The sequence below is a fragment of the Balaenoptera ricei genome, chromosome 2 (assembly GCF_028023285.1).
Source record: "Balaenoptera ricei isolate mBalRic1 chromosome 2, mBalRic1.hap2, whole genome shotgun sequence".
Classification (NCBI taxonomy): Eukaryota; Metazoa; Chordata; class Mammalia; order Artiodactyla; family Balaenopteridae; genus Balaenoptera; species Balaenoptera ricei.
In genome coordinates this window covers 27867677-27895200 of record NC_082640.1, presented here as the reverse complement: position 1 = coordinate 27895200, position 27524 = coordinate 27867677, and the positions used below count along the sequence as shown (strand labels likewise).

The window sequence follows — 27524 nt, the reverse complement described above, 5'->3', positions numbered from 1 at the left end:
TTTATTTCAAAAACTATTAGAAAAAATAACATATTTAGTTTTTAAATTTATAAAACAGAATAAAGCTTTAAAAATGGAAATAAGAGAATGGTTTTTTTAAATTGCTTAATTCTTCCAAAATCACTGTTAGTGTTTTATTCTGATTCTTCCCAGTGTAATACGTGTGAAATACTGGAAGGAAATATATACATTATTAGCACCATGGCAAATGTATTTTGTATACTATGTTTTTTACCTGCCAGTATGTTATGACAGTTTTGTATGTGTTAACGTACATTCCACAACTATCGCGTAAATGTCTGTGTAAAATTCCATCAACCTGATGTCTCATCATTTACCTGAGCCCTCAGCAACTTGATCCTTGCATTCCTATGCCACCAGAAATATTTAGGTCACTGCCCATTTTTCAACTATCCTAACACAGCAAGCTCTAGATTAATATTTGAAGCTGTTCTATGCTTTGTATCGTTGCTGTGATCCCAGGATACGGCGTCCGCCGAGTTAAAAGGGGTGGTCATCCTAACAGGTCTCAGTGTGTCTCGCCAAAGTGATTTCTTTGTTCCATCCCAGGCCCACGCCGGGCACACAGGTGGCACCAACCCTGCCAGTTCTGTGTGTGCGGCCCACCTTGCTGAGAGCTGGCCAGGGCTCCAGAGTCTGTTTACTGAGTCATTTTCTCTACTTGAGAAGTAGCTGCTCACAGATTTTGCTCGTTGGTCCTAATGACCATGTGTTTATCGTTTGCGGGAAAGATGGTTTTTCCTGGGCTTAGGTTTGCTTTTTATTTTTTTATTATTATTTTTTTATTATTATTTTTACTTAAACAGAAAGTCACAAAAATTATAATCATCCTCATCAGTTCACTCAGTCCCATGTAATTTTTTTTCATCTTGATCTTTTATTAGCACTTTTATGAATTTGTCAGTTTTCCATTAGAGTTCTGAAAATGCTTATTCATTCAGTTCAGCAGTATAGTCAGTTACCAGAAACCTGTACTTGTCAGAGACTTTTCCATGAATTCCTTGAAGATGAAACCCTTTTGTAGGAACATTTTTGCGAAAGCATCAGAGTACACCCAGAACTGTCTGTAAATGACAAAAGACTTAAAAATGACCACGGTTAAAGATTTGATAAAAGTTCGTAATAATGCAATTGACAAGGAATTTAGTTATTTCTGAGATATACATTTTAAAGTAATAACTAGAATTATGACTTATAGCATTATACCAGAACGTACAAGATTTTTAGAAATTTCATGTAATGTCTGAAACATTTATATTAACATATTTCCATACAAATAACCCAAAGAAAGTTTAGTATTAGTTTTTTGTTTGTTTGTTTTTTTATACTGCAGATTCCTATTAGTCATCAATTTTATACACATCAGTGTATACATGTCAATCCCAATCGCCCAATTCAGCACACCACCATCTCCACCCCACCATGGTTTTCCCCCCTTGGTGTCCATACGTTTGTTCTCTACATCTGTGTCTCAACTTCTGCCCTGCAAACCGGTTCATCTGTACCATTTTTCTAGGTTCCACATACATGCGTTAATATACGGTATTTGTTTTTCTCTTTCTGACTTACTTCACTCTGTATGACAGTCTCTAGATCCATCCACATCTCAACAAATGACCCAATTTCGTTCCTTTTTATGGCTGAGTAATATTCCATTGTATATATGTACCACATCTTCTTTATCCATTCGTCTGTTGATGGGCATTTAGGTTGCTTCCATGACCTGGCTATTGTAAACAGTGCTGCAATGAACATTGTGGTGCATGTGTCTTTTTGAATTATGGTTTTCTCTGGGTATATGCCCAGTAGTGGGATTGCTGGATCATATGGTAATTCTATTTTTAGTTTTTTAAGGAACCTCCATACTGTTCTCCATAGTGGCTGTATCAATTTACATTCCCACCAACAGTGCAAGAGGGTTCCCTTTTCTCCACACCCTCTCCAGCATTTGTTGTTTGTAGATTTTCTGATGATGCCCATTCTAACTGGTGTGAGGTGATACCTCATTGTAGTTTTGATTTGCATTTCTCTAATAATTAGTGATGTTGAGCAGCTGTTCATGTGCCTCTTGGCCATCTGTATGTCTTCTTTGGAGAAATGTCTATTTAGGTCTTCTGCCCATTTTTGGATTGGGTTGTTTGTTTCTTTAATATTGAGCTGAATGAGCTGTTTATATATTTTGGAGATTAATCCTTTGTCCGTTGATTCATTTGCGAATATTTTCTCCCATTCTGAGGGTTGTCTTTTCGTCTTGTTTATGGTTTCCTTTGCTGTGCAACAGCTTTGAAGTTTCATTAGGTCCCATTTGTTTATTTTTCTTTTTATTTCCATTACTCTAGGAGGTGGATCAAAAAAGATCTTGCTGTGATTTATGTCAAAGAGTGTTCTTCCTATGTTTTCCTCTAAGAGTTTTATAGTGTCCGGTCTTACATTTAGGTCTCGAATCCATTTTGAGTTCATTTTTGTGTATGGTGTTGGGAGTGTTCTAATTTCATTCTTTTACATGTAGCTGTCCAGTTTTCCCAGCACCACTTATTGAAGAGACTGTCTTTTCTCCATTGTATATCTTTGCCTCCTTTGTCATAGATTAGTTGACCATAGGTGCGTGGGTTTATCTCTGGGCTTTCTATCTTGTCCCATTGATCTATATTTCTGTTTTTGTGCCAGTACCATATTGTCTTGATTACTGTACCTTTGTAGTATAGTCTGAAGTCAAGGAGTCTGATTCCTCCAGCTCTGTTTTTTTCCCTCAAGACTGCTTTGGCTATTCGTGGTCTTTTGTGTTTCCATACAAATTTTAAGATGATTTGTTCTAGTTCTGTAAAAAATGCCAATGGTAATTTGATAGGGATTGCATTGAATCTGTAGATTGCTTTCGGTAGTATAGTTATTTTCACAGTACTGATTCTTCCAATCCAAGAACATGGTATATCTCTCCATCTGTTTGTATCATCTTTAATTTCTTTCATCAGTGTCTTATAGTTTTCTGCATACAGGTCTTTTGTTTCCCTAGGTAGGTTTATTCCTAGGTATTTTATTCTTTTTGTTGCAATGGTAAATGGGAGTGTTTCCATAATTTTTCTTTCAGATTTTTCATCATTAGTGTATAGGAATGCAAGAGATTTCTGTGCATTAATTTTGTATCCTGCAACTTTACCAAATTCATTGATTAGCTCTAGTATTTTTCTGGTGGCATCTTTAGGATTCTCTATGTATAGTATCATGTCATCTGCAAACAGTGACAGTTTTATTTCTTCTTTTCCAATTTGTACTCCTTTTATTTCTTCTTCTTCTCTGATTGCCGTTGCTAGGACTTCCAAAACTATGTTGAATAAGAGTGGTGAGAGTGGACATCCTTGTCTCGTTCCTGATTGTAGAGGAAATGCTTTCCGTTTTTCCCCATTGAGAATGTTTACTGTGGGTTTGTCGTATATGGCCTTTATTATGTTGAGGTAGGTTCCCTCTATGCCCACTTTCTGGAGAGTTTTTTTTATCATAAATGGATGTTGAATTTTGTCAAAAGCGCTTTCTGCATGTATTGAGATGATCATATGGTTTTTATTCTTTAATTTGTTAATATGGTGTTTCACATTGATTGGTTTGCATATATTGAGGAATCCTTGCATCCCTGGGATAAATCCCACTTGATCATGGTGTATGATCCTTTTAATGTGCTGTTGGATTCTGTTTGCTAGTGTTTTGTTGAGGATTTTTGCATCTATATTCATCAATGATATTGGTCTGTAATTTTCTTTTTTTGTAGTATCTTTGTCTGGTTTTGGTATCAGGGTGGATGGTGGCCTCATAGAATGAGTTTGGGAGTTTTCCTTCCTCTGCAATTTTTTGCAAGAGTTTGAAAAGGATGGGTGTTAGCTCTTCTCTAAATGTTTGATAGAATTCACCTGTGACACCATCTGGTCCTGGACTTTTGTTTGTTGGAAGATTTTTAATCACAGTTTCAATTTCATTACTTGTGATTGGTCTGTTCGTATTTTCTGTTTCTTCCTGGTTCAGTCTTGGAAGGTTATACCTTTCTAAGAATTTGTCCATTTCTTCCAGGTTGTCCATTTTATTGGCATAGAGTTGCTTGTAGTAGTCTCTTAGGATGCTTTGTATTTCTTCAGTGTCTGTTGTAACTTCTCCTTTTTCATTTCTAATTTTATTGATTTGAGTCCTCTCCCTCTTTTTCTTGATGAGTCTGGCTAATGGTTTATCAATTTTGTTTATCTTCTCAAAGAACCAGCTTTTAGTTTTATTGATCTTTGCTCTTGTTTTCTTTGTTTCTATTTCATTTATTTCTGCTCTGATCTTTACGATTTCTTTCCTTCTGCTAACTTTGGGTTTTGTTTATTCTTCTTTCTCTAGTTCCTTTAGGTGTAATGTTAGATGGTTTATTTGAGATTTTTCTTGTTTCTTGAGGTAGGCTTGTATAGCTATAACCTTCCGTCTTAGAACTGCTTTTGCTGCATCCCATAGGTTTTGGATCGTCGTGTTTTCATTGTCATTTGTCTCTAGGTATTTTTTGATTTCCTCTGTGATTTCTTCAGTGATCTCTTGGTTATTTAGTAACATATTGTTTAGCCTCCATGTGTTTGTTTTTTATGGTTTTTTTCCCTGTAATTGATCTCTAACCTCAGAGCGTGTGGTCAGAAAAGATGCTGGATATGATTTCAATTTTCTTAAATTTACTGAGGCTTGATTTGTGACCCAAGATGTGTTCTATCCTGGAGAATGTTCCATGTGCACTTGAGAAGAAAGTATAATCTGCTGTTTTTGGATGGAATGTCCTATAAATATCAAGTCTATCTGGTCTATTGTGTCATACAAAGCTTCTGTTTCCTTATTTATTTTCATTTTGAATGATCTGTCCATTGGTGTAAGTGAGGTGTTAAAGTCCCCCACTATTACTGTGTTACTGTCGATTTCCTCTTTTATAGCTGTTAGCAGTTGCCTTATGTATTGAGGTGCTCCTATGTTGGGTGCATATATATTTATAATTGTTATATCTTCTTCTTGGATTGATCCCTTGATCATTATGTAGTGTCCTTCCTTGTCTCTTGTAACATTCTTTATTTTAAAGTCTATTTTATCTGATACGAGTATTGCTACTCCAGGTTTCTTTTGATTTCCATTTGCATGGAATATCTTTTTCCATCCCCTCACTTTCAGTCTTTATGTGTCCCTAGGTCTAAGTGGGTCTCTTGTAGACAGCATATATATGTGTCTTGTTTTTGTATCCATTCATCAAGCCTGTGTCTTTTGGTTGGAGCATTTAATCCATTCACGTTTAAGGTCATTATCGATATGTATGTTCCTATGACCATTTTCTTAATTGTTTTGGGTTTGTTTTTGTAGATCCTTTTCTTCTCTTGTGTTTCCCACTTAGAGAAGTTTCTTTAGCATTTGTTGTAGAGCTGGTTTGGTGGTGCTGAATTCTCTTAGCTTTTGCTTGTCTGTAAAGCTTTTGATTTCTCTGTCGAACCTGAATAAGATCCTTGCTGGGTAGAGTAATCTTGGTTGTAGGTTCTTCCCTTTCATCACTTTAAGTATATCATGCCACTCCCTTCTGGCTTGTAGAGTTTCTGCTGAGATATCAGCTGTTAACCTTATGGGAGTTCCCTTGTATGTTATTTGTCATTTGTCCCTTGTTGCTTTCGATAATTTTTCTTTGTCTTTAATTTTTGCCAGTTTGATTACTATGTGTCTCAGCATGTTTCTCCTTGGGTATATCCTGCCTGGGAGTCTCTGCACTTCCTGGACTTGGGTGGCTATTTCCTTTACCATGTTAGTGAAGTTTTCGACTATAATCTCTTCAGATATTTTCTCTGGTCCTTTCTCTCTCTCTTCTCCTTCTGGGACCCCTATAATGCAAACGTTGTTGAGTTTAATGTTGTCTCAGAGGTCTCTTAGGCTGTCTTCATTTCTTTTCATTCTTTTTTCTTTATTCCCTTCTGCAGCAGTGAATTCCACCATTCTGTCTTCCAGGTCACTTGTCTGTTCTTCTGCCTCAGTTTTTCTGCTGTTGATTCCTTCTAGTGTAGTTTTCATTTCAGTTATTGTATTGTTCATCTCTGTTTGTTTGATCTTTAATTCTTCTAGGTCTTTGTTAAACATTTCTTGCATCTTCTCAATCTTTGCCTCCATTGTTTTTCCGAGGTCCTGGATCATCTTCATTATCATTATTCTGAATTCTTTTTCTGGAAGGTTGCCTCTCTCCATTTCATTTAGTTGTTTTTCTGGGGTTTTATCTTGTTCCTTCATCTGGTACATAGCCCTCTGCCTTTTCATCTTGTCTGTCTTTCTGTGAATGTGGTTTTTGTTCCAAGGCTGCAGGATTGTAGTTCTTCTTGCTTCTGCTGTCTACCCTCTGGTGGATGAGGCTATCTAAGAGGCTTGGGGAGGGACTGGTGGTGGGTATAGCTGACTGTTGCTCTGGAGGGCAGAGCTCAGTAAAAGTTTAATCCACTTGACTGTTGATTGGTGGGATTGGGTTCCCTCCCTGTTGGTTGTTTGGCCTCAGGCAATCCAACACTGGAGTCTACCTGGGCTCTTTGGTGGTGCTAATGGTGGACTCTGGGAGGGCTCACACCAAGGAGTACTTCCCAGAACTTCTGCTGCCAATGTCCTTGTCCCCATGGTGAGCCACAGCCCCCCCCCCCCGCCTCTGCAGGAGACCCTCCAACACCAGCAGGTAGGTCTGGTTCAGTCTCCCCTGGGGTCACTGCTCCTGCCCCTGGGTCCCGACGTGCACACTACTTTGCGTGTGCCCTCCAAGAGTGGAGTCTCTGTTTCCCCCAGTCCTGTTGAAGTCCTGCAATCAATTCCCACTAGGCTTCAAAGTCTGATTCTCTAGGAATTCCTCCTCCTGTTGCCGGACCCCCAGGTTGGGAAGCCTGACGTGGGGCTCAGAACCTTCACTCCAGTGGGTGGACTTCTGTGGTATAAGTGTTCTCCAGTCTGTGAGTCACCCACCCAGCAGTTATGGGATTTGATTTTACTGTGATTGTGCCCCTCTTACCATCTCATTGTGGCTCCTCCTTTGTCTTTGGATGTGGGGTATCTTTTTTGGTGAGTTCCAGTGTCTTCCTGTCAATGATTTTCCAGCAGCTAGTTGTGATTCTAGTGTTCTCACAAGAGGGAGTGAGAGCACGTCCTTCTACTCCGCCATCTTGGTTCCTCCTCCCGGTTTGCTTTTTAAAACTGTGTTTCTGTGGGCTTGGGGTTTGTATTCATCTGATTTGGGCAATGTTGAAACAGTGGGTCTTATCAAAACCTTTCCAGAACTATAGTTTTGTCGTTTTCTATTCGGATGTGTTTAGGGTCAAATTGCCCTCGTACCCATCTGTCCTTGGCCTCGCCTGGCACCCATGGCCCCACCACTAACATGGAGGGAGCACGTTAGCCGCTGTGATGAGCTCGCATACCTTGCTTCTTCCCCTTCCTCTGACCTTGAAGCTGATTCTTTTCCTGCTGCTGCTGGAGAGTGTGCCTGACATACAGTTTCCTCTGCCTTTTTTTTGTTTCATTTTACTTTGGGGAGGGGTTGCTCTGCCTTAGAAATTGAGAGAAGGCACCCCAGCCTGGCCTGATGAGTGAACGTGCTTTAAACATCTGAGGGTGGAGCACCCTTAGATTAGGCTTTCCTGTTCCGAGTAACAAAATGCTTTCAGACTCGCAGTAGACGAATGTCCTTAGGCTTCCGGTTTGCAGCCTGTTCCTCAGGAAACCTTTGATCACCTGGCCCACTGCCCTTCTTGTTGCCTTCCTGGCGGGGGTGCAGTTCCATCCCTACAGTGACTCACTTGATCTTCAAGACCACCTTGCAGATCCGGGAGGGAAGGGAAGGAAGTCGGTTGAGTTACTTCACTGAAGAACCGGACTGGTTGTGGGTGGTTCACTTTCTCTGCGTCACTTCTTGGCACTGGTGGGGCTGAGATGGGAGCTTACACCCCCATCAAACCAGTGATGGGGGCATGTCTCACCCCCAGACATTGGTGCCTTGGAGACAGTTTTTGATCGCCCCGTTATTAGCGGGCTGGTGGTGCCACTGGCATCTCGTGGGCCAGGGATGCTGCTCAACATCCCACATCGCGCAGGATGCGTCAGGGGTGCCGAGAGCCGGTGATGCCCTGCCTTAAACCAAGGGCTGCATCTGTGTTTGGCATGAAAGTCGGTGGGGGGGGTGGGGCATCTGTGGGTACTGGAACCAACGTAGTGCCTGGTCAACTTTACATCATCTTTCTCAGATCAAAGAGTTTTGTTGTTTTTGTCTTGTTTTGGTTTTAGTTTTTTATTGGCACTGTGTCCTGCGGCTGTGTCTGTATTCTGGGGACATTTTGGTGTATTTTGACTCATACCTACCAGACTTTGCACATTTCAGAATGAAGGAATTGGTGGGGGTTGCATCAGGTGGGCCTGAGCCTACCAACACTTGGACTCCCTTTTAAGAACATTTGGGCTCACTTTGGAGAAATCTCGACACAGAGGAGCCAGATTTATTCCCACGTTGCCAACCAGAAAGGACTCCTGGGCCCACTTTGCTCATGGGTAACGGGGATCTTTTTCCTGATGTCCTGGGGCCGTACTCTTCACGTCCTCTCAGGATGAGGGTGAGTGGGCGTGAGGGGACGGTCGGCCGGTGGGAGCCCCGCTTCCTGCCCTCCCTCAGGTGGGCCGCAAGGCGTCCTGAGTCTGAACAGGTACACCCCTTTTAAGGGAGCAGGGAATTCTGTGGTTCCTTCATCAGGAAGATGCCAGAGAGAACCCTTGTGTGGAGTAACATCGGAGTGATTCTGATTCTCATGAAAACCGCTTTATGGGCATCTCAGGGCATCCAGCTGAGCACAGCCTTTGTGGGTCGGTCCTAGGAATGGTCAGAACGTTGAGGTTCGTATGTTCTGGAGGGAAATAGAAACAGCCTAGAGGTGGACACAGTTGAACCGAAATCACCTGTTAGGAGGTGATGCCGTGCTTCTCGTGACGCCCCTCCCCCACCCCAGAAAGAGAGTGATTCTAGTGAACGGGGCCTGTTGTTTACGTCCCCATGGAAGGGGGTCCTCAGTGTCAGCCTTGCCTCAGGGATCACTCAACCCAGGGCCTGGGCACTGACAGTATCCACATTATCTCCCTAAATCCAATCATCCCTTCACTACAGGTGTAACGACTCAGCATCTGTAATTCTGGAATCCAAAAATCTCTAAAATCTGCCAGTTTTTCCAGAACTCATTTGGGCAGCAATCCTTGGTGGAGCTGCATGTAACCCGGACTCATCCTCTAGTGTGACTGTCCCCGGGGCGGCGGGTGGGGGGGGGGGGGCGTGAGGAGGGGAATGGGGAGGCTTGTTCACGCTGCTGACGGTGCCAGGTGACACGTAATGTCCGTACTGCTTCTTAAAATCCCAGCCTTCCAAATTCTGGCACACCTTCCGCCCCTAGGGTTTGGGGGAATGATTGTGGACCCACCTATGTAGCCGATGGCTGGGAATCAACACGTTAACCTTCTGGCCCTGCTTCCTCGTCTGTCTGGTGAAAATCATATTTGCCCTTCCTGCACTTGGAAAAAGTCTGTGCACAAACCGGGCAAGGGGGCCATGATGCTACAGGTGCCTTCGACTTCTCTGGTTTTTGCCAGGCGCAGAACGGGGGACTCGGGTGTATCACTTCCCTGTGGACCGTCTCAGGACTGTGGACGTCCACATGTCTGCGGTCTGGGTCACGTCCCGTCAGGCACGGCTTCCTTCCTGGCCACGGCAGTGTTGGCATCTGCAGCTGGAGGATCTGGGGGGTGGAAGTGCTGGCCTGTGCACCCTGGTTAGAGCCTCTGCCCACCGGAAGCCAGGACCCCCCCCCCCGAGCCCACAGCAGTGACAGCCAGAAATGTCTCCAGACGTCAGCAGATGTCTTCTACTTGGAGACCACCATCCTATACCCACTGGGGCTCAAATTTAGAAGACGTTTGGTTTTGTGTGTGTGTTTTTTTTAAAGCATCATTTGGTGATTTATCCAACACATTTGTCCATCCCTAGTCTAGTTTCCAAGTTCAGCTAGAGCTTTCCAGGTTACCAACATCAAAACAGTTAAACAGGTCAGCATCAATTATTTAAGTGGAGGTTTTTTGGCTTTTTCTTGAGTAGAAAGCGTGTGGGAAGCATATTGATCGGAAAACACTGGTATTTCTGCTAAAGGTCTGGCACGGGATTTGTTCTGTCTGGCTGCCACCAGGCCTGCTGTAAATCTGGGACAAGTCTACGTGTGATACATGCCAGCCCTTGGGCGCCATTCTGGGGAGGGATGGGGCGGGGTGTGGATTAACCCATTCTTTCCACCTACCAAGCCAGTTGTAGATTTATTTCTGTTTTTTTCCTTTTAAGATAGGGGTTTTCCTTAGAAACTTACAGGTGCTTCCGCTTCTTGGAGACAGTGAGGGCGAGTACATTACATACCTTTTGCGAAAGACTGTGCTCAGGGGGGACTGTCCCAGGTTTAGGTGGATGAGAAGCAGGGTGGGAAGAGTCCTTAACTTACCTGCTGCTCTGATCTCGGCTACAGAAATAGTCTAGATGTGTTTCACTTAATATGCAGGTTCAACATCCTATTAGGTGCAGATTTTCCTGCAGATTAAAAGAAGTCATCATTCTTATTATAGCTCTTTAACTATGACTAACTTAAAAGTCTTTCCTCTTTAAAAGAACTCTTAACGGCTTGGCCCTCCTCAGGCCCAGCAGTTGTGAATATCAGGCCCACCCATCATCACCCATTGAAGAAAGGCTAGGAGTAAAGCATCATTTTCAGCAGCTAATCTTCTTATTACAAACAACACATTCTAAATGGGTGAGGGGAGTCAGGACTTCCTACTGTGAAAGAACAGGGACATCAGAACAAGACCGGGAGCTAACGTTCTGGTCTCCTCGACCATCACAGGAGGTCCAGTGAGCGGCTTTCTCACGGGAGCCCTGGGTCCCTCTCGGACCAGCCTGGAATCTGAGCTGCCCTCGGTCAGGGCCCTGAGCATCCTGGCCTGGCATCCTACGATGATGAACAAGCTTTAGTTGTCAGTTAATAGACTGGTACCCTGTCTCCCTTCCTTGCCTCTGTTTGCCACAAAGGCACGTTATTTTTCTTCTTGTATATGGTGAACTGCCCGCTTTCACAATTTTCCAAGTGAGAAATGTCACATTGTGACCAAACGACAACAAAAACCCACTTTCCCAGCGAGGGCAGCATGGGCCATCCTGCCCAGAAGCCGAGGTTCCGCTCTTCTTTTTTTTTGAATTTTATTTTATTTATTTTTTTATCCAGCAGGTTCTTATTAGTTATCTATTTTATACATATTAGTGTATATATCTCAATCCCAATCTCCCAGTTCATCCCACCACCACCTCCGCTCTTCTGTCTGCAGCCCGGGCTCGTCCCTGCAGGGGATTCGAGCAGGAGGGAGGGAGGGAGACGCAGGTGACTTTGCTGGGTGTCCTGTGATCCTGGGATGTGTGGGCAGGACAGACGGTAAAGTCACCCACCCGCACAGAGAGCAGGTTAGAAGGTCAACTTTGGGGACGTGTCTGGCTTTGTCACCCCTTTGCTCTCGCCTGCGGTCACCACCCTCACCTGCCCCCCCAATAGTTCCATGAAGGCCAAGAGAGGTGACCAGAATCATGTTGTCTCATTTCCTTGAGGTTTTACACGTACCATTTCTGCATTTTAACTTCTTTAAAGACAGAACTCCTTAACCACTAACTGCCCATCTAAAAATAATAACAGTGATGCCGGAAGGTATAGGTAGAAGCTTTGCTGTGCAGCTGGGAGAGAGGCGGTGCCGCCTGGCCCTTTGGCTGACGTGCCCCTTGCTGGATTGGTTCAGTTCTTTAAATTAATTCACAAAAGGTGGTTGACCTGGGGAATGCAGGGCAAGACCTACTTTCTTGGCGGCAGGCTGGCTTGTGCACCCTGGAAGAGTGAACTGTTACGGCCCTGAACACCCTTTTAACTGCATGCCTGCTCTCTGCCAGGTCCAGCTGAATCCTTCCCGTGTGATCAGCCTTGATCCTCACACCGTCAACATCTGCCTTGGGCTTAGACCATCTAGTTCTAGGTACCATTTTAGTGCCCAAGTTGCAAAAAAGATCATCTCCCTCCCTGCCTCTGCCCTTCCAGCTGATACCACTAATTAAGTACATAATTCACTGTGAGATAAGAGGGCTGGCTTCTGCGACTGGCTTTGTCCTGCTGTGACTTTCAGTTTATAACATACCAGGAACTGTGTATTGTGAGCTTTGGCTTAAAGAAATCTAATAGCACCAGAAGGCTCAATAAATCATTGGGTTTCCAAAAGCACAAAGTTCAGGGCTGTATCATGACTCGTAGTGTTGTAACCCCGTTCAGAAGTTTGGAGTTGACCAAATCTCACCAGGGACAAACCCAAAGGCATTTTCCCCAAAGCTGTGAAATCAGCGAGCAGGGGTGACTTGGTTCCCTGGACCAGAGCGTCTGTGCATTTAGAACCTAGTGGGGGCCGAGCAGGCTCTGGGTGAGGGAGGAAGTATGTGATCTGAGGTTCTGCGCGTGAGTCTCCTATGCGCTGAATAAACCCATGATTCCCAAACCTTGAAAACCATCAACATGGAGAGCCGTCACCACCTGTCTCTCCTGCACCCACACCTGGCTCTGCACAATGTACTTACTAACCCTTGAGCAGTTCAGAGCCAACCTCTCTATGTGCTGGCTCTTAAATCCTATAAGCGAAAAGTTTATTTATTAAGGAATTAACTTGGAAAAGCTTCATTCTGTAGGAAACAAACACAGGTATTTACTTGAAACCCCTGGAGAAGTCTCTGAATGTCAGTGATAACACACTTCAAAAGTGTTTTCTAGATACTGTTATCTTTTTAGCGATTGTTTCCTCTGGTCCTTGGAATGCTTGACATTCAAACAGAGTTTCTGACTGAAGAATCCAGGATTCGGGAAAAGCATCACTAAGTTGAGAAGACATGGGGACCCATCCGACGCTTTTCTGAAACAAAAAGCCAAGACTGAACGGAGCAGAAGCATCTTAACCTGGCTTCAGTGCGAGAACTGGCCTTAAAGCTTCTGTATTTAATTCAACTAATCAGTGGGCTGTAAGTAGAAAGGACTAGAGGCGGGCTATTAGACCTCGTCTCTTTGAAAGTAATCAGAAAAATGAAGGCAAAGTTGCCATCAGGCAGAGTTAAAATACCAGTAATTTTCTTTCACCTTCACCTTTGTCTTCAATTGGTATATATTCCGAATATCTTTTTTAAGTTTTATTAAGGTATAATCGATATACAAAGGACTGTACATAGTAAATATGTACGGTTTGAGTCTGGACAAATGCAAACACTAGTGATACCATAATTATATATAGATATATACCTCCCAGAAAAAATGAAAATAAGATAAAAATTTTTTTAAAGCCAACTTTGTTATAGCATAAAACTGTAATTTCTCGCTCAGAAAAAAATAAAAATGAGATAAAAATAAATTTTTTTAAAAAGCCAACTTTGCCATAGCACAAGATCGTAATTTCCCTCTGGGTCTTTAATTTTAAACAATGCACCTGAGATTTCTTATAAGAGCAAGTCACCCACAGGTGGACTAGCTCTTACCCTATTTAGAACAGATTTAACAAATGCCTATAAATACCCCTACATGTGGAACCGTCTCCTACATAATCATTTGGGAGACTGTGCCTGTTTTGCTCAAAACCATCCCAGACAAGAAGTCAAGATGTTTTCAGAGCCTCTGGCATGTTCTTAGACGGATCAGCGCTGGATTTGGTACAACCAGCCGAGGGTCTCCTGGGGTAACCTTATGAACCAGGACCAACGAGACAGTGTTACTTTGGGTCCAAAACTAAGTGTGGCTTCCAAGGTTTTATGGTTTGCCTTTCTTGTGTGAATCATAGAACTGGCTCGGAAGGCAGATCCTGAAATAGAATTTGAGAAAGCATTTTGGGCTCTGGCTGCGTCAGAATGAGTGTTCAACCTTCTAAGGAGACTTGAAAAATCTCCTCTGAATTTATAAATCATGGTACATTTGTGTAAAACTAGTCTCCCTCACTTAGTAACATCTTCTGTGTTAGCAAAAGACAACTTAAAACTGTAGTTGGTAGTTATTCTTCACATGTTCCATGGGTCTAACAACTTCACAAATTACAGAGTAAGTGAGTCATTTCCTATGACCCAGCCCATGGGCGCAATAGAGAGCTGCTTTGAGTGCAACCCTCGCAAAATCATCCACTTTCTTAGTCACCTTCTTTATTGTATGTATTTAGGCTACACAAAATAAGCAGATTGTTTCTGGAGAACATTTTACTTCTCAGGATAAGCATTATGGTTTGTAGAACGGTTTGCCATGTTCTCACTGTAGGAGCAAAGGGATTTGCAAATGTTTTTATTAAATCCGTATTGAAATTCTCAGAAATAATCAAGGGAAAGGAAATGTTTCCATTCCCCACAGGGCAGGTATTAAGCAGCTAACCGTCCGTGGTGTTTGGCTGAGGAGCGGGTGCTGCAGGAATCATCTAGAAGTTGGTGCTGTCACCTGCACGGCTGACACAGCCCCACGGCAGTCCCTGACCCTGTAGCTATGTCGACATCATCCTTGCAAGCATCCTTGTGAGAGACTAGGGGACTGGTTCCCTAGTCTCTTTGTTTACCTAGTGGCTGAGTGTGCAGAAATCTCCCCGGCGGCTCTCAGCGTGAGGCCATGAGAAGATTTTCACTTTCTGTTTTGTCAAGGCCTTTGGGTCAGCCCAGTTCCCCATCCTGCTCTGCCAGAGTCGGTCTGGCTTCGTGGTGCCGGCTGTTCGGACTGAATTACCGTCAAGTTTCCTCTCATTCTCAGAAGCACTTGGGTTTGGATGATTAAACGTCACCCCTCCCCGCAGGGTGCATGTCAGCACAGCGGTCGAGGGTCTGAAACTTGGCCCCAGGCCCCGGGGCTGCTCGCCTGCTCCTTGCCTGCCTCCCAGGCATCTTAGAAACGAAAGTCCGCTGACTGGTTTGTGCAGTTGCCCTGTGCACGCGGGGTGAGCGTCATTCCCACCAGGGGCCTGGGAGTCTGGAGGAGGGAGAGGTCGCTGAAAGGGCAGCCCTAAGGCCACATTCTCCCTCTCTCTCCCGTCTATCCTCTGCCAGTATCTCTGATCCGCGTCACCTGTCACCTACCGTCGGTTATCTGTCCGCCACTGTCTAGCTGCCTATCATCTGTCTGTCTACCTATTTTTAATATTCTGTGGAAGGAAGCTCCCTGGGGGCCACTTAGGAGAGGACCTGCTTTTGTGGCCACTCCTGGCGCGGCAGGGTGGTCTGCGGGCCAGCCCGTCCCAGGTAGCTTACATGCCGGGATGCGACTTCAACAACACCTCTGATAAGCGCTCCCTCTCGGGGGATGGGGGTGCTGGATCACATCACACTCGCGCTTGTCACCCTTGCCCTCCACGGTAACAGCCACGCCAGGCCCGGTACTTTAAATGGAACAGGCTAAAAATGTACACCGTCTACGGTTTCCAGAAAGAAGGGAGATAGGGACAGAAAGATAAAAGTGATCTTAGAGTTGGACCGAGGTGTGTCTGGAGGAAGTTCCACTGCTTCTTCGTGAAGGCCAGGCCGTGGGAGTCCCTGTCCCAGCCCGTCGTGAGGCCGAGGGAGCATCTGTCACGTGCGTAGCACTAGACTGTACACACACACATGGGTATAGATGTATTTCTATACAATATTGATATTATATGTATTATAATTATATATAATGTGTGTAATATAATTATACTGTGTATAATGTATGATAGTTATTATATATAATGTATCAATATATAAATACATATGTGCATGTGTGTATAGTCTTGTGTTAATATGTGTGACAGCTAGGAAAGGGAAAGAGCATGGAATCAAATAGAAAAGGGAGAAGCTGAGAGCAGGTTCATTTATAGAATGTACAAAAGTTTATGATATATAATATGTGTATATTATATGTGAACTATATAAATAATAAATATGTCTATAATCTAGTGTTAGGTTATATAACATAGTGTTATACATAAGAATTATAATGTTATATATCATATATAATGTGTATTATATTTTGTTGGAAATTTTACACTTATAAATATGCAAATTGATCACCCATAAAAGTGGCTGCACTGTTGATTAATTTTTGCTCCATACTCCATGGGCTGTTTCATTTTTAAAAATCTATATTCCTTTTTTTCCTTCCCTCTTGACTTTCAGTAGGCGGGAGATAGGAATCCACAACAATAATCTATTATGATAAACTTTCCTAAATGGCTAATGCCTATTCCTTTTCAGGGGTAAATGCCCTGGAAGTTGAGTCACATAGATAGAGATGCAAATGAACATTTCTGTCATTCCTTTTTTTAAAAAAAAAAGTATTTATTTATTTATTTGGCCGTGCCAAGTCTTAGCTGTGGCGCAGGATCATTCTTGATCTTGTACATTCTGTGGGGAGAATGATATGCATTTAGAGTTGAAATGTAATTGTCTTTGGTCAAATGTGCATCGCCGTCCAGGTTCACTCAGGGTTTCCCCTCAGTGTAGTAAACTGGCACTAGTTGGAAGGTAAGGCAGATGAGGATGGGTGACATCCAGCTGTGCTTTTAGACCCTATTTCATGTGTGTGGAGAGTCACGGATTACCCGGCAGATGCTTTCCTGTACGCGGTGTGATTGACACCACTGCTCTCCGTGAGTTTGTGTTGAGTCACCAACAGTGTTAGGGTAAATACGTCCCTTTTCAATCTCTCAGGAGCCAGTAGACACCAGGCAAACTATCTGACTCCCCGTGCTACTCTGGATGAGTCTGGGTGGAAATTCCCAGTGTTGGAGTTGAAACTTAAGAGGCTTTCCCACAATGTACCACTTGGAAGGAGCACTAGTATTACGCTGTGTCTTCTCACCATGGGGCTCTTAGGAGTTTGGATTCATTGTCATCGGAGTTTCCATTTTACGTAACTCATGGATCAATTAATGTCTCAACACAGTTGAACCCAGTCTTAAAAAGATGTTCCTTCCCTCCCCCAGGGTTACCAGGGCATGGTGGACGGTGGCAGCAACATTGTGGAAGCCGACTGGGAAAGTGTCTCCAGCATCCTGCAAGTGGTACGTGCTGAGCTGCCATCCTGCTTCTTTCTCTGAGTAACTCTTTGGTTTGAAACCTCTTGTGCTTATGCTCCCGTAATACCTACAACAGGTTAAAGTGCCGCCTGGCATCACTCGTTTCTACTCGCATGGAAAGAAAACATTCTTAATTTGCCATTTAATTAAAATTTTTAAGAAGCTCTACACCATGCACACTGAGGAATTATCCTTGCAAGAAAAAGTTACATGTGATGGCTAGTGGCACTTGAAGGGGATCTGGTATCTTTTTTTAGAGCAGATTAACGTTGAGGCAGTTTTGGTTTGTTGGTGCTGTGTGTTTAGTGGCAAATCTCCTTGCCTGTTGGGTTTTGGGAGTCATTTGGCATCAGTGTAACAAAGCATGGGAAAGATCCCGACTGGCAGCCTCCAGGGGCTGTGGATTTAGTGGGAACACAGCATCCCTTTTCTGCCCTGACCCAGAGAGGGCTGATTTCCTTGGTGTGCACAAGGATGAAGTAATCACCACTTCAGGCGAAACAGTTGCTCACGTGGAGCTCAAAGGAACCTCTTGCCTGAATATTTCATGCCTAATAAATTCCTGGAACAGTGTAGCTTAGTGAAGACTCCAAGTCAGTTGAGAAATAAAGAGATTACATGGAAGGAATGGACTTCATGAAAAGCTCTTTACTTGCGATTTGATCTTTTGAAATGTATGTATTCATGTGTGACTCATGTTGAGTATTTTTTTAATTGAAAGAAAAGAGATCGGTCCCATTCCCTCTGAAGGTGCTAGTGCAACAGAAGAAGGGATGAAAAAATATGTTATATAGATATAAATGGAATATTATTTGGCCATAAAAGAGGAAGTCCGGCAATGTAGGACAACATTGAGGACATTATGTTACATGAAACAAGCCAGACACAGAAAGACAAACCCCGCATGATCTCACTGATACATGGATCTAAAAAAGGCAAACTCAAGAGAAACAGAGTAGAATGGTGGTTGCCAGGGACTGGGGAGGGGTTGCAGAAGTGCTGGTCAAAGGACACAAGCTTCCAGTTATAAGATGAATAAGTTCTGGATCTAATGTACAGCGTGGTGACTGTAGTTAGCACTACCGTATTATATACTTGCAAGTTGCTAAGAGAGTAATGTTCTCACCACACACACACACACACACACACACACGTAACCAGGTGAGGTGATGGAGGTGTTAATTAGTTTGATCATGGTGATCATTTCACAGTGTGCACCAATATTGAGTTATCATGTTCTATACCTTTAAAAATATTAACCATGCTGTATTATATATTTGAAAGTTCTTACCACAAAAAGGTAGCTATGTGAATTGATAGATGTATTAACTAACCTTATGGTGGTCATCATTTCACAATATATACATGTATCAAATCATCACAGTGTGCACCTTAAACTTACAAATGTTGTGTGTCAATTGTATCTCAATAAAGCTGGGGGGGGGGGCGGGGGCGGGGGCGGATGCTAGTGGGGTGTGAGTTGAAATGCCGGTCACAGACTCATAAGTCTGCACTTGAGGCTGTTTGCTCTACTACTCCTGGGAAGAGGCTGAAGGAAAGTTGGACAACCATGGATACTTGGGTAGAGTAATATTTGCAAAAAATCAGGACATTGTCATCTGAATTCCAGACAGGAAACCCACGTGTGAGGAGAGCATTTCCACTCTGCTATGGTGATTGTGAAGAAAGATAGGAAATACAAGTATGGTTGGGGTGTGTGTGTGTGTGTGTGTGTGTGTGTGTGAGAGAGAGAGAGAGACTGGTGTCCACTTCTTTGCAACCCACTCGGTCCTGGGTTTCATTCCTGGGGCCCTATCCATGTTATCTCCTCAATGTTTATGGGTTGCTGACTTCCCGTTGATAGAAATTATGTGACCCTCTAATCGCTCTTGGTCAAATCAAAGTTCAGAGGACTGGCTTATCTTTGCTCTGCACGCTGCACCTTCAACCCAGACTTCCCGGTGCTGTGCCAGGTCCTGACGTCGCCCCTGTCACACTGACCGTTATCATTAACCCAGGATCACTTCTGCTGATGGGCACCTTGCTTTATGAAGCGGGCGTGCACTTGGAAGGTCATGCACAAACTGAAGTTTTATCAGTGTGTGCAGGGCTTGTGTAAAGCCATCCTGCATTTTTCTAAATACAACTAGGGATCCTTTGCTTTTGAAAAACAAAGTGTGAAAAATCATGATTTCTCTCTCCCAGAAGTTTGGATCATCCAACTAAGATTTAACCTTGAAAAAGGGGTGTGGTCAGGGAGGGGTGGGGCAGATCTCGTGCAAAAATAGATCCCTTTGGCTCACAGATTTCTATTTTGCTGGCACTTGTGGGGAACCCTGACTAACAGAAGGGGAGTCTTATTACCTGGGGCCGCTGGGCACGGTGCTTCTCTGGCTGTGGCTGTTGACCGGCCGTGGGCCCGTCTTAGGCTCAGAGAGTGCGCGGGGCCCCGCCCTCCCTGTGCTGCACAGCTTCCCCACGGGGCGGCTGTTGTTACCTTGCAGACTCTTCTGCTCCGCGCATTTAGCTGATGGCTGCCGTTCATGCTTGTTTCCGTCCCCTACTCTGTTCCCCTTGGGAATGATGCAGCGTCTTTAGCCATTGAATTCTGGGATAGAGCTAAAAATGAGAAAACTCTAAACTTTCACAGTTGATCGATTCAAAAGATGACAAGGAGGGAAACCTAGGCTTTGAAAGTCCTGTGTTTTTACATCAGCACTCACATGCGCCAATCTGTCCAGCTTTCTGTCCAAATGGGAGGAAATAGATAAACACGGTTTTATTTCTTTTCCAGGGAGGGACCATTATTGGCAGCGCCCGTTGCAAGGACTTCCGTTCTCGGGAAGGCCGCTTGAAGGCTGCTCATAACTTGGTTCAGCTGGGCATCACCAACCTGTGTGTGATCGGCGGGGACGGGAGTCTCACCGGGGCCAATATCTTCCGGAAGGAGTGGAGTGGGCTGCTGGAGGAGCTGGCCCGGGAGGGTGTGTCTCTGTCTCCGCACACATTACTCTCGTGGGGTTCTGCCTCCCCCATTCGTCTCCCCATCCCCTCAGAGAGCTTTGAGTGCCTACATTCTGCCTGCTTAACTGTCCCAGAGGTATTTGCTGCTGGTGACGATGCAGATCTTACAGTCGCCACCTCAGCACTTATATTCGTGCCTCAAATAATAACAATAACGATAATAAGAATAACATTCATTCCGCCATCCTACGTGCCAGGCACGGCTCCACTTTTGACATAGGTGGTTTTGTGCACTGCTCGTGACAACCATCTGCGAGGGTTTGTATCGATCCCCACTTTACAGAGGAGGGTCAGGGGCTCGAGGCGAAGCCAAACAGCTGTGAGGGTAGCTCCGGCTCACACCTGTTCTCAGACGCCCGTGGCTGCCCCCCACCAGCTCCCCTGGGGTCTTTCTATCAGTTGTTGCAAGACTTGAATTTAGATGGTAACGACCTGCTGCTGGATGGTCCTTTATCGTAGGAAAGGATTTTCGAGAAACTTATATATTCTGTGGTTTTTGTCTTTTAAACATGTTGTTACAAAATTCCACTTTAATATAAAATATGGCCAGTGGAAGCAAATTGAACTAATAGCAACCTTATGAAAAGCGTAAACTTGAACTAAAGCGATGACCCCAAGTTCTGTGACGTCTGTTTGGGGAATGGAGAGGGGCTGTCAGACGCCAGCAGCAAAGGACTTAACGATGGCTCTGCACCGTGCTCTGGTGTAAGGCAGGCGCGTGGGGTGGTAACTCAGGAGAGGGATAGCTGCCTCCCCCTTGACCTTGACCTTTCTGGTCCCATTTAAGCAGCTCTACCATCCCCGGTGGTCTTTCCTGAGAGCACTAAGTAGATCTCTACCAACTAATTAGCCCCCATGGGCCTGTAAGGAGTCAGTATACCAGTTGTACAATATTCTTTGAGACTTAGATCTGGGGTGGTGACGTGTCTTATTCGGAGCCAGGCCGTTTTCCAAGGCCGTTGTCAGACAGAAGTCAGATTGTATCCACCGATTGCAGCGTGCGATCCTTCCTTCCTTTAATTTTTACATCTGGGTTGGTGTTCTTGTCTGGGTGTCAAATGACTGCTCCTATCTTGTCCCCAGCTCCACCTTTGTGTGGCTTTTCTCTCCGTCAGTATGCAGGATCAGGTCGTGTACAGATCTGATACAGTGGGTAGGAAACCCGTGTCGAAGCGTGCATTCCACCCCCCTCCCCACGTCATCCTGGGCGTGCGGCTTGTCCCCCCACAGGCAAGATCAACACGGAGGAGGTGGAGAAGCACGGGTACCTCAACGTGGTGGGGATGGTGGGCTCCATTGACAACGACTTCTGCGGCACCGACATGACCATCGGCACGGACTCTGCCCTGCACCGCATCATCGAGGTGGTGGACGCCATCATGACGACCGCCCAGAGGTGGTGACCGTGGGGACCCGGCGGGCGGGCGGGCGGCCCTGGGCTTGAGACATGGGCTGCGGAGACCTCAGTGCCCGCTCTGGAAGGTTCCACAAGCCTTGTCACTTGATATTAGAAACAATTTTGTATTGGTTTACTTTTTATTTTCAATTTTCAAAAGTCACTGCTTCCCAATTGTAAAAGAAAAACGTGTTCATTGGAGAGAATTTAGAAGAAAGAAAGAGACAAAGTCAGCATTACGTAAAGTCCTACCCAAAGCTCTCCTGCAGGAATCGCAGGAAGTAAAGCCCCGAGTTTGCACAGCTGTCGTCAGAGCTGGGCGAGCCCCCCCCCGTTCCGCTTCTCACCTGTGGATTTCCCAGCATGCAGATGAGGCAGAGACCTTCTGTCCCGGTGCTGTAGACTCGCGGCAGAACCGTTACCGTAATGCCTTCTGTGGAGCCCTTGGGTTTCCGAAGCACTTTCACGAAAGCCACGTGAGAGAGAAAATGGAACACGTGCCGGGTGTGGACCCGACTCTGTGACTGTCGTGTCCTGCCTTGCTGCGGGCGGTCTCCAACCCACGGTTGTGGCCCGAGAAGCAGCTGACGCTGCCCAGCAGAGCCGTTGTCTTGGGAAGAGCACACACACACGTGTCCTGGTAGCGTGAGCGTGTCTGGCACAAGCACACCTGCTATAAAACACAACCGGGAGGTGCTGCTCGCTGCCACAGCCCCTTTGCTCGAAAGAGCTTGAAACACACAACAGCATTTGCTTGTGTAGAAAGTGGGTCACTTGCAGGGCAGCTCAGGTACCTGCTGTAAATACAAAGCAGGCTTTTCTGTCTGCTTTTCCTGCTCTTCCCGGTGGTGCTAAGTGGATGTTTCCTTTATCTCTTTTCCAGCCACCAGAGGACCTTCGTCCTGGAAGTTATGGGGAGGCACTGCGGGTACGTACGTGCGGATGCGACTGGGATGGAGAAGACCCCTAGCACAGTCCCTGCGGGCCCCGCACCCTAGCACGAAGGTGCCAGGAAGGGTTCCCGAGGAGCCAGCGGAGTCCTGTCTGCCGGGGCCGGCCCTGAGCTCGGGGTGCCCGGCGCAGCCCCACGAGGTCATTGCTGTCTCCGTGCAGGTACCTGGCCCTGGTGAGTGCGTTGGCCTGTGGGGCCGACTGGGTGTTCCTTCCGGAATCTCCACCAGAAGAAGGTTGGCAGGAAAACATGTGCATCAAACTCTCAGAGGTAAACCCACATTTTGCCTCTTCTAACTGCCAGCGATTCTGGTTGCGCTGCCCCGGCCGTGATTTGCGGTGGCCGTTAGCATGTTCGGTTTGGACGGAGTTTTAGACAGGTGACAGCTTTCTGCTCAAAGTGGCTTCAGGCTGGTTGCTGGGGGCTTCGACCCCTCATGCGTCCATCCACCTCCCACTGTTGCAAAGAGTGATTCGAGGGAAAACAGCTGAAGCTTTTGTGTTTCTCGCGCAAAGCAGCAGCTACAGCTGTAAACAGAGGAGGTGATGTGAGAGCCCAGGGTCTGGGGAACACGGTGCCTCCCTGATCCCACGTAACAGGGACGGGAGACCTGTGTGTTGACTCCATCCGAATCCCCCATCTTGCCGTGTGGCACACGTGGTGACAGCTCCTTCCGCTGCGGGGTCCCCACTGTGCTGGCCTTGCTGTGGGTTGGGCTGCTGTCTCCTCTGAGCCAGGCTTTTCCTTCCTTCTGTCTGTGGGTTGGGCTTGTGTTTCACCCCGTGGATTATCAGTGTCGGGCAGATTTCCTCCAGTTAAGCCTTCTAACTAAGGCATGCGAGGCCTCGTAGAAAACAACGGTTAGCTTTCGGGACAGAAATCCCAATGCGTATGGAATTTCCCTTCTCTTATTTTCATAACCATCTTATCGCTGTTCCATAGGCAAAAAACTAAACATATGGCAGAGGCTAATTATCGTTGTATTCAGCAAACACGTAAGCATTGCATACAACCAGGACCCACGTTTCATAAGACATGGCCATTGCCTTCAAGGGGATGGGTTCCAAGAAAGGAATTCCAGCAACAAATCAAATAAGCTTTGCTGACCCAGAACCTCTGTAAGAAACTGTTGGTAAAGCTGTCCTTTTACTATGGAGAATCATGCACCCTTTTGAGGCTGGAGCTGCAGCAGGCCAGGGGCACGTCCCAGGGATGACTGTGACCACTGAAGTAACAAATGAGTTCATCATCTCTTGGTTCTGACCTGGGGACCTGGGCGGCGTACTGTGCCGGCCAGCTGGTGTGGGAAGGTACGTGGCTGGTTGCAGGAGTCTAGCACTGGCCCTCCTGTTAGGCAGGTCCTTCATCGTGGCGCTGAGGACATCCACTTAATTGCCATTCCACGGGGCATTACTTGAGGGACGTGCCTGTCCCTGCATCTGTCCCTTCTCCCGAGTCCCTGCCCTCGTTGACGATGACACTGCACAGGCCAAGGTCCAACGCCCTTAGAGAGCCGGAAGCACCCTGGACGTGAGGAAGCGCCTGGCTGGTCAGAAGATCAGCAGTGAGGCCGTGGGGCTGATTTTTAGGTTTCTCCATTATTTCTGTAACTGTATGGTCTTATCTGCAAACCTCCTTGAGTTTCAGACATTGTAAAGTGCCCTGTCAGCTAGGAAGTGTTTGGATCCCCCCTTAAGCGCTGGCAGAGTTAAGACTAATGGCTTAAGCTCACTTGGGTGGAAACACTCGATATTGTAGTGCCTGTCATTAATTTCTATCGGTTATCAGTGTAGCACTGTGAGAGCTTCTCTAAACACCTTACCGGATAATTGGCCCAGGAAGCAAGCCCCAGAGCATCCCCCAATCATGGGCATTTCGGTATAAAGTTGGAAACGACTCAGGGGCATCAGAAGTCCCAGGGCTGGATCCTGGCTCTGCCACCCACGGGGCAAACGATATTTGGACAGACGACCTCCCCTTCATGTCCTAAGTTCCTCAGCTGTAACTCGGGGTCATGCTGCTGCTCCTTAGAGGTTTTGTGAGGATTCAGTGAATGAGTGACTCCATCCGGGTGTGGGACCAGGAGGCAGTCAATGAACTACACAAACAAGCTGGCTGTCTTCCCACCTGAGTGGATAGGTGACCCCATTCTTTTTTTATTTTTTATTTTTTTATAAATTTATTTATTTATTTTTGGCTGCGTTGGGTCTTCTTTGCTGCTCACGGGCTTTCTCTAGTTGCAGCGAGAGGGGGCTACTCTTGGTTGCGGTGCTCGGGCTTCTCATTGCGGTGGCTTCTCTTGTTGAGGAGCACGGGCTCTAGGTGTGCGGGTTTCAGTAGTTGTGGCTCATGGGCTTCAGTAGTTGTGGCTCGCGGGCTCTAGAGTGCAGTCTCAGTAGTTGTGGCTCACGGGCCTAGTTGCTCCGTGGCATGTGGGATCTTCCCGGACCAGGGCTTGAACCCATGTCCCCTGCATTGGCAGGTGGATTCTTAACCACTGCGCCACCAGGGATGACCCCGACCCCATTATTTTTTTTAGCCACTTTGGAATATTGTATTATTTGGCCAATTCCATATTTGTGGACCAGTCATTACTTCCATTTTTGCTCTTTCAAGTGATGCTAAAATAATCATTCTTGTTGTTGTATCTTTATACCTTTTAGAAAGTACTCTGATTAATAAGTTCTTCAAAGTGTAGCACATTTTGGGACTTCCCTGGTGGTCTAGTGGTTAAGACTCTGACCTTCCACTGCAGGGCACTGGTTTGATCCCTGGTTGGGGAACTAAGATCCCGCATGCCACGTGGTGTAGCCAATAAAAAAAAAAGTGTAGCACATTTAATATCTATCAGAAACCAACAAGACAGCATGTGTGTTTGTGATGCAGGACGGGCCGAGCCCCCTTGGCTGACATCCTCAGGTGCTGCCCACTCTGGGCTCACCGCCCCACACAGCTCACACCCCCCCACAGGAGGGTCCTTGATTGGGGACTTAATGGAGAACAGACTCACTGAGAGTGATTTGGGGCATCGCAGGATGCTGGCCGTGAGCCCGGGGGCACCGTGGCCCCCAGTGTTGGACGCTGCCAGCCTGGCTTTTCCTGCAGGGCGGCTCCGACCCCGCCTGGGCCCCGCATTCCCCTCTGTGCCCCTCCTGCCCGGGCCCGGGGCTGGCGCTGCCCATCACAAAGGCGAGAATCGGTTTTTAAGCACTGATTTTTATTCTCCATTATTTCTATAACTGTATGGTCTTACGTGCAAACCCCCTTGAGGTGAGGTGGCAGGAAGCTCTGCCTTCTGGGGGAGTTCTCGGGCCTGGTTTGCAGTAGAGACCCCCCTCCCCGGAGAGCCCAGCCTCGGAGCTCATCCCCGTCCGGGGGTCCGGGTCAAAGGCGCCGGGGGCCGGCCTCCGCCTGTGGTGATGGTCACAGCAGCTTCTGCGTCTGCAGGCCTGTCCCACCTGCTCACCTAGGGCACCTTGACCTGCCCGTGTCCTTAGGAAACACCACGTGTGAAATCAGGTGACCGTTTCTCCCTGGAGAGAGGCCGGTTCAGGTGGGGCAGAGGCCCTTGTTGTGTCATTAAGAAAGGTTTAGGCATTTGAGGATTTCATCTTCTGTTTCCTTAGAACCGTGCCCGGAAAAAAAGACTGAACATCATCATTGTGGCCGAAGGAGCCATCGACACCCAAAACAAACCCATCACCTCGGAGCAAATCAAGGAGGTGAGTGTCTCAGGCTTCTCACCCCCTGAGCCTGTCTAGAAACGGGAGATTTAGACACCCCGGGCAGGGCGGGAGTCTGGAACCATGCGCTATTATTTAAATACTTTTTGTTCTTCTTGCTCGTTAAAAATATGTTCATAATGACTCATAACTTTATTGGCATCAGAATCATACAGCTCCTGGCTTCTGGAAAGCCCCTGCCTCTGGAATACTGTTGGGAATATTCCCAAAGGCCCCGGGCTCCCCTGACAGAGACGGAGGAAATGCGATCGGGTGGGGTTAGAAGGTTCCAGCTCTGGGTGCCGGCTGCCCAGGAGCTAGGAGGTCAGCAGAGTTCCCTCTCCCACTGGAGCATCAGCTGAGCATGGCCTTACTCACAGAGAAAGCCACTCGGCTGGCCTTAGTCACGGCTCCTCCGCCCTGCATGGAGGCCGACCCCGCAGTCCTGTTGCCCGAGTCCTGTTGGGCTTGGTCGGCGGGTGCTGGCTTGTCTGGCCCAGGAGGGATCTGCTGTGCTTCCCGGTTGCCCAGGTAACTGGGCAGGTTCTGGACACAGTGCTGGGGAGACAGACTCAGGCTCTGGTGGAAGCCACCCGTCTGGGCAAAGCACATCATCACCTTGGCTTTGCAAGTTGGTTTCTCTGATGCCTTTTACGTATTCCCTGACCAGCTTTTCACCTGATTATCAAAATATCTGTGAAAGTCATCTGCCAGTATTTATAGAAGTAATCGATACAGTCAGGGCAAAGATATTCCTTCCCACTTAACTGAAGTTGAGATTGGATTGTGGAATATTAGAGCCAAAAGGGACCATGGAATTCCTATGACCCAGCCCCATCATTTTTATAAAGTAAATGAGGGCCAGTCAAGATAGGTAGCCTGTCCCGGCCACCTGGCTGGGTTCACCTGGGCCCTGGACTGAGGGGACGCTTTGATTTTACTGTATCATGCTTTTCAAACACAACCTTACAAATTCAAGGTGGTTGCAGGGAAATGTTTATATTTTTACAAAGTATATGCTTGAAATACAAGCTATAGAAACAGTGTTTTTTAAAAATCGTGTTACTTATGTTCACTTGCGAGGTAGGAGCACAAAGGTTTTATTTGATGTTAAAAGTATTCTTTAAAAAAATATTAATTTCAGCAAGCCGTTAAACATTCTTTCAGGAAGTGAAATTTAGAAACTAGAACGTTCTTCAACATAGATGTGTAGAAAGGGGAGAGAGACCTTCCCCTGCTCCCAGCCCCCGTCCCTAGAACAAGCTGA

At 46.1% G+C, this 27524-nt stretch overlaps 1 protein-coding gene across 1 annotated transcript in view; it reads left to right on the top strand.

Annotated features, from left to right (window-relative positions):
• PFKP (phosphofructokinase, platelet) overlaps nucleotides 1–27524 on the top strand; it is a 68087-nt gene that overhangs the window by 14013 nt on the left and 26550 nt on the right. Inside the window, exons 3-8 of the mRNA XM_059912236.1 lie at nucleotides 17071–17148; nucleotides 19958–20147; nucleotides 21418–21583; nucleotides 22467–22511; nucleotides 22697–22805; nucleotides 26162–26257. Of these exons, the coding sequence (XP_059768219.1) occupies nucleotides 17071–17148; nucleotides 19958–20147; nucleotides 21418–21583; nucleotides 22467–22511; nucleotides 22697–22805; nucleotides 26162–26257 (684 nt within the window). The remainder of the gene's footprint in view (nucleotides 1–17070; nucleotides 17149–19957; nucleotides 20148–21417; nucleotides 21584–22466; nucleotides 22512–22696; nucleotides 22806–26161; nucleotides 26258–27524) is intronic.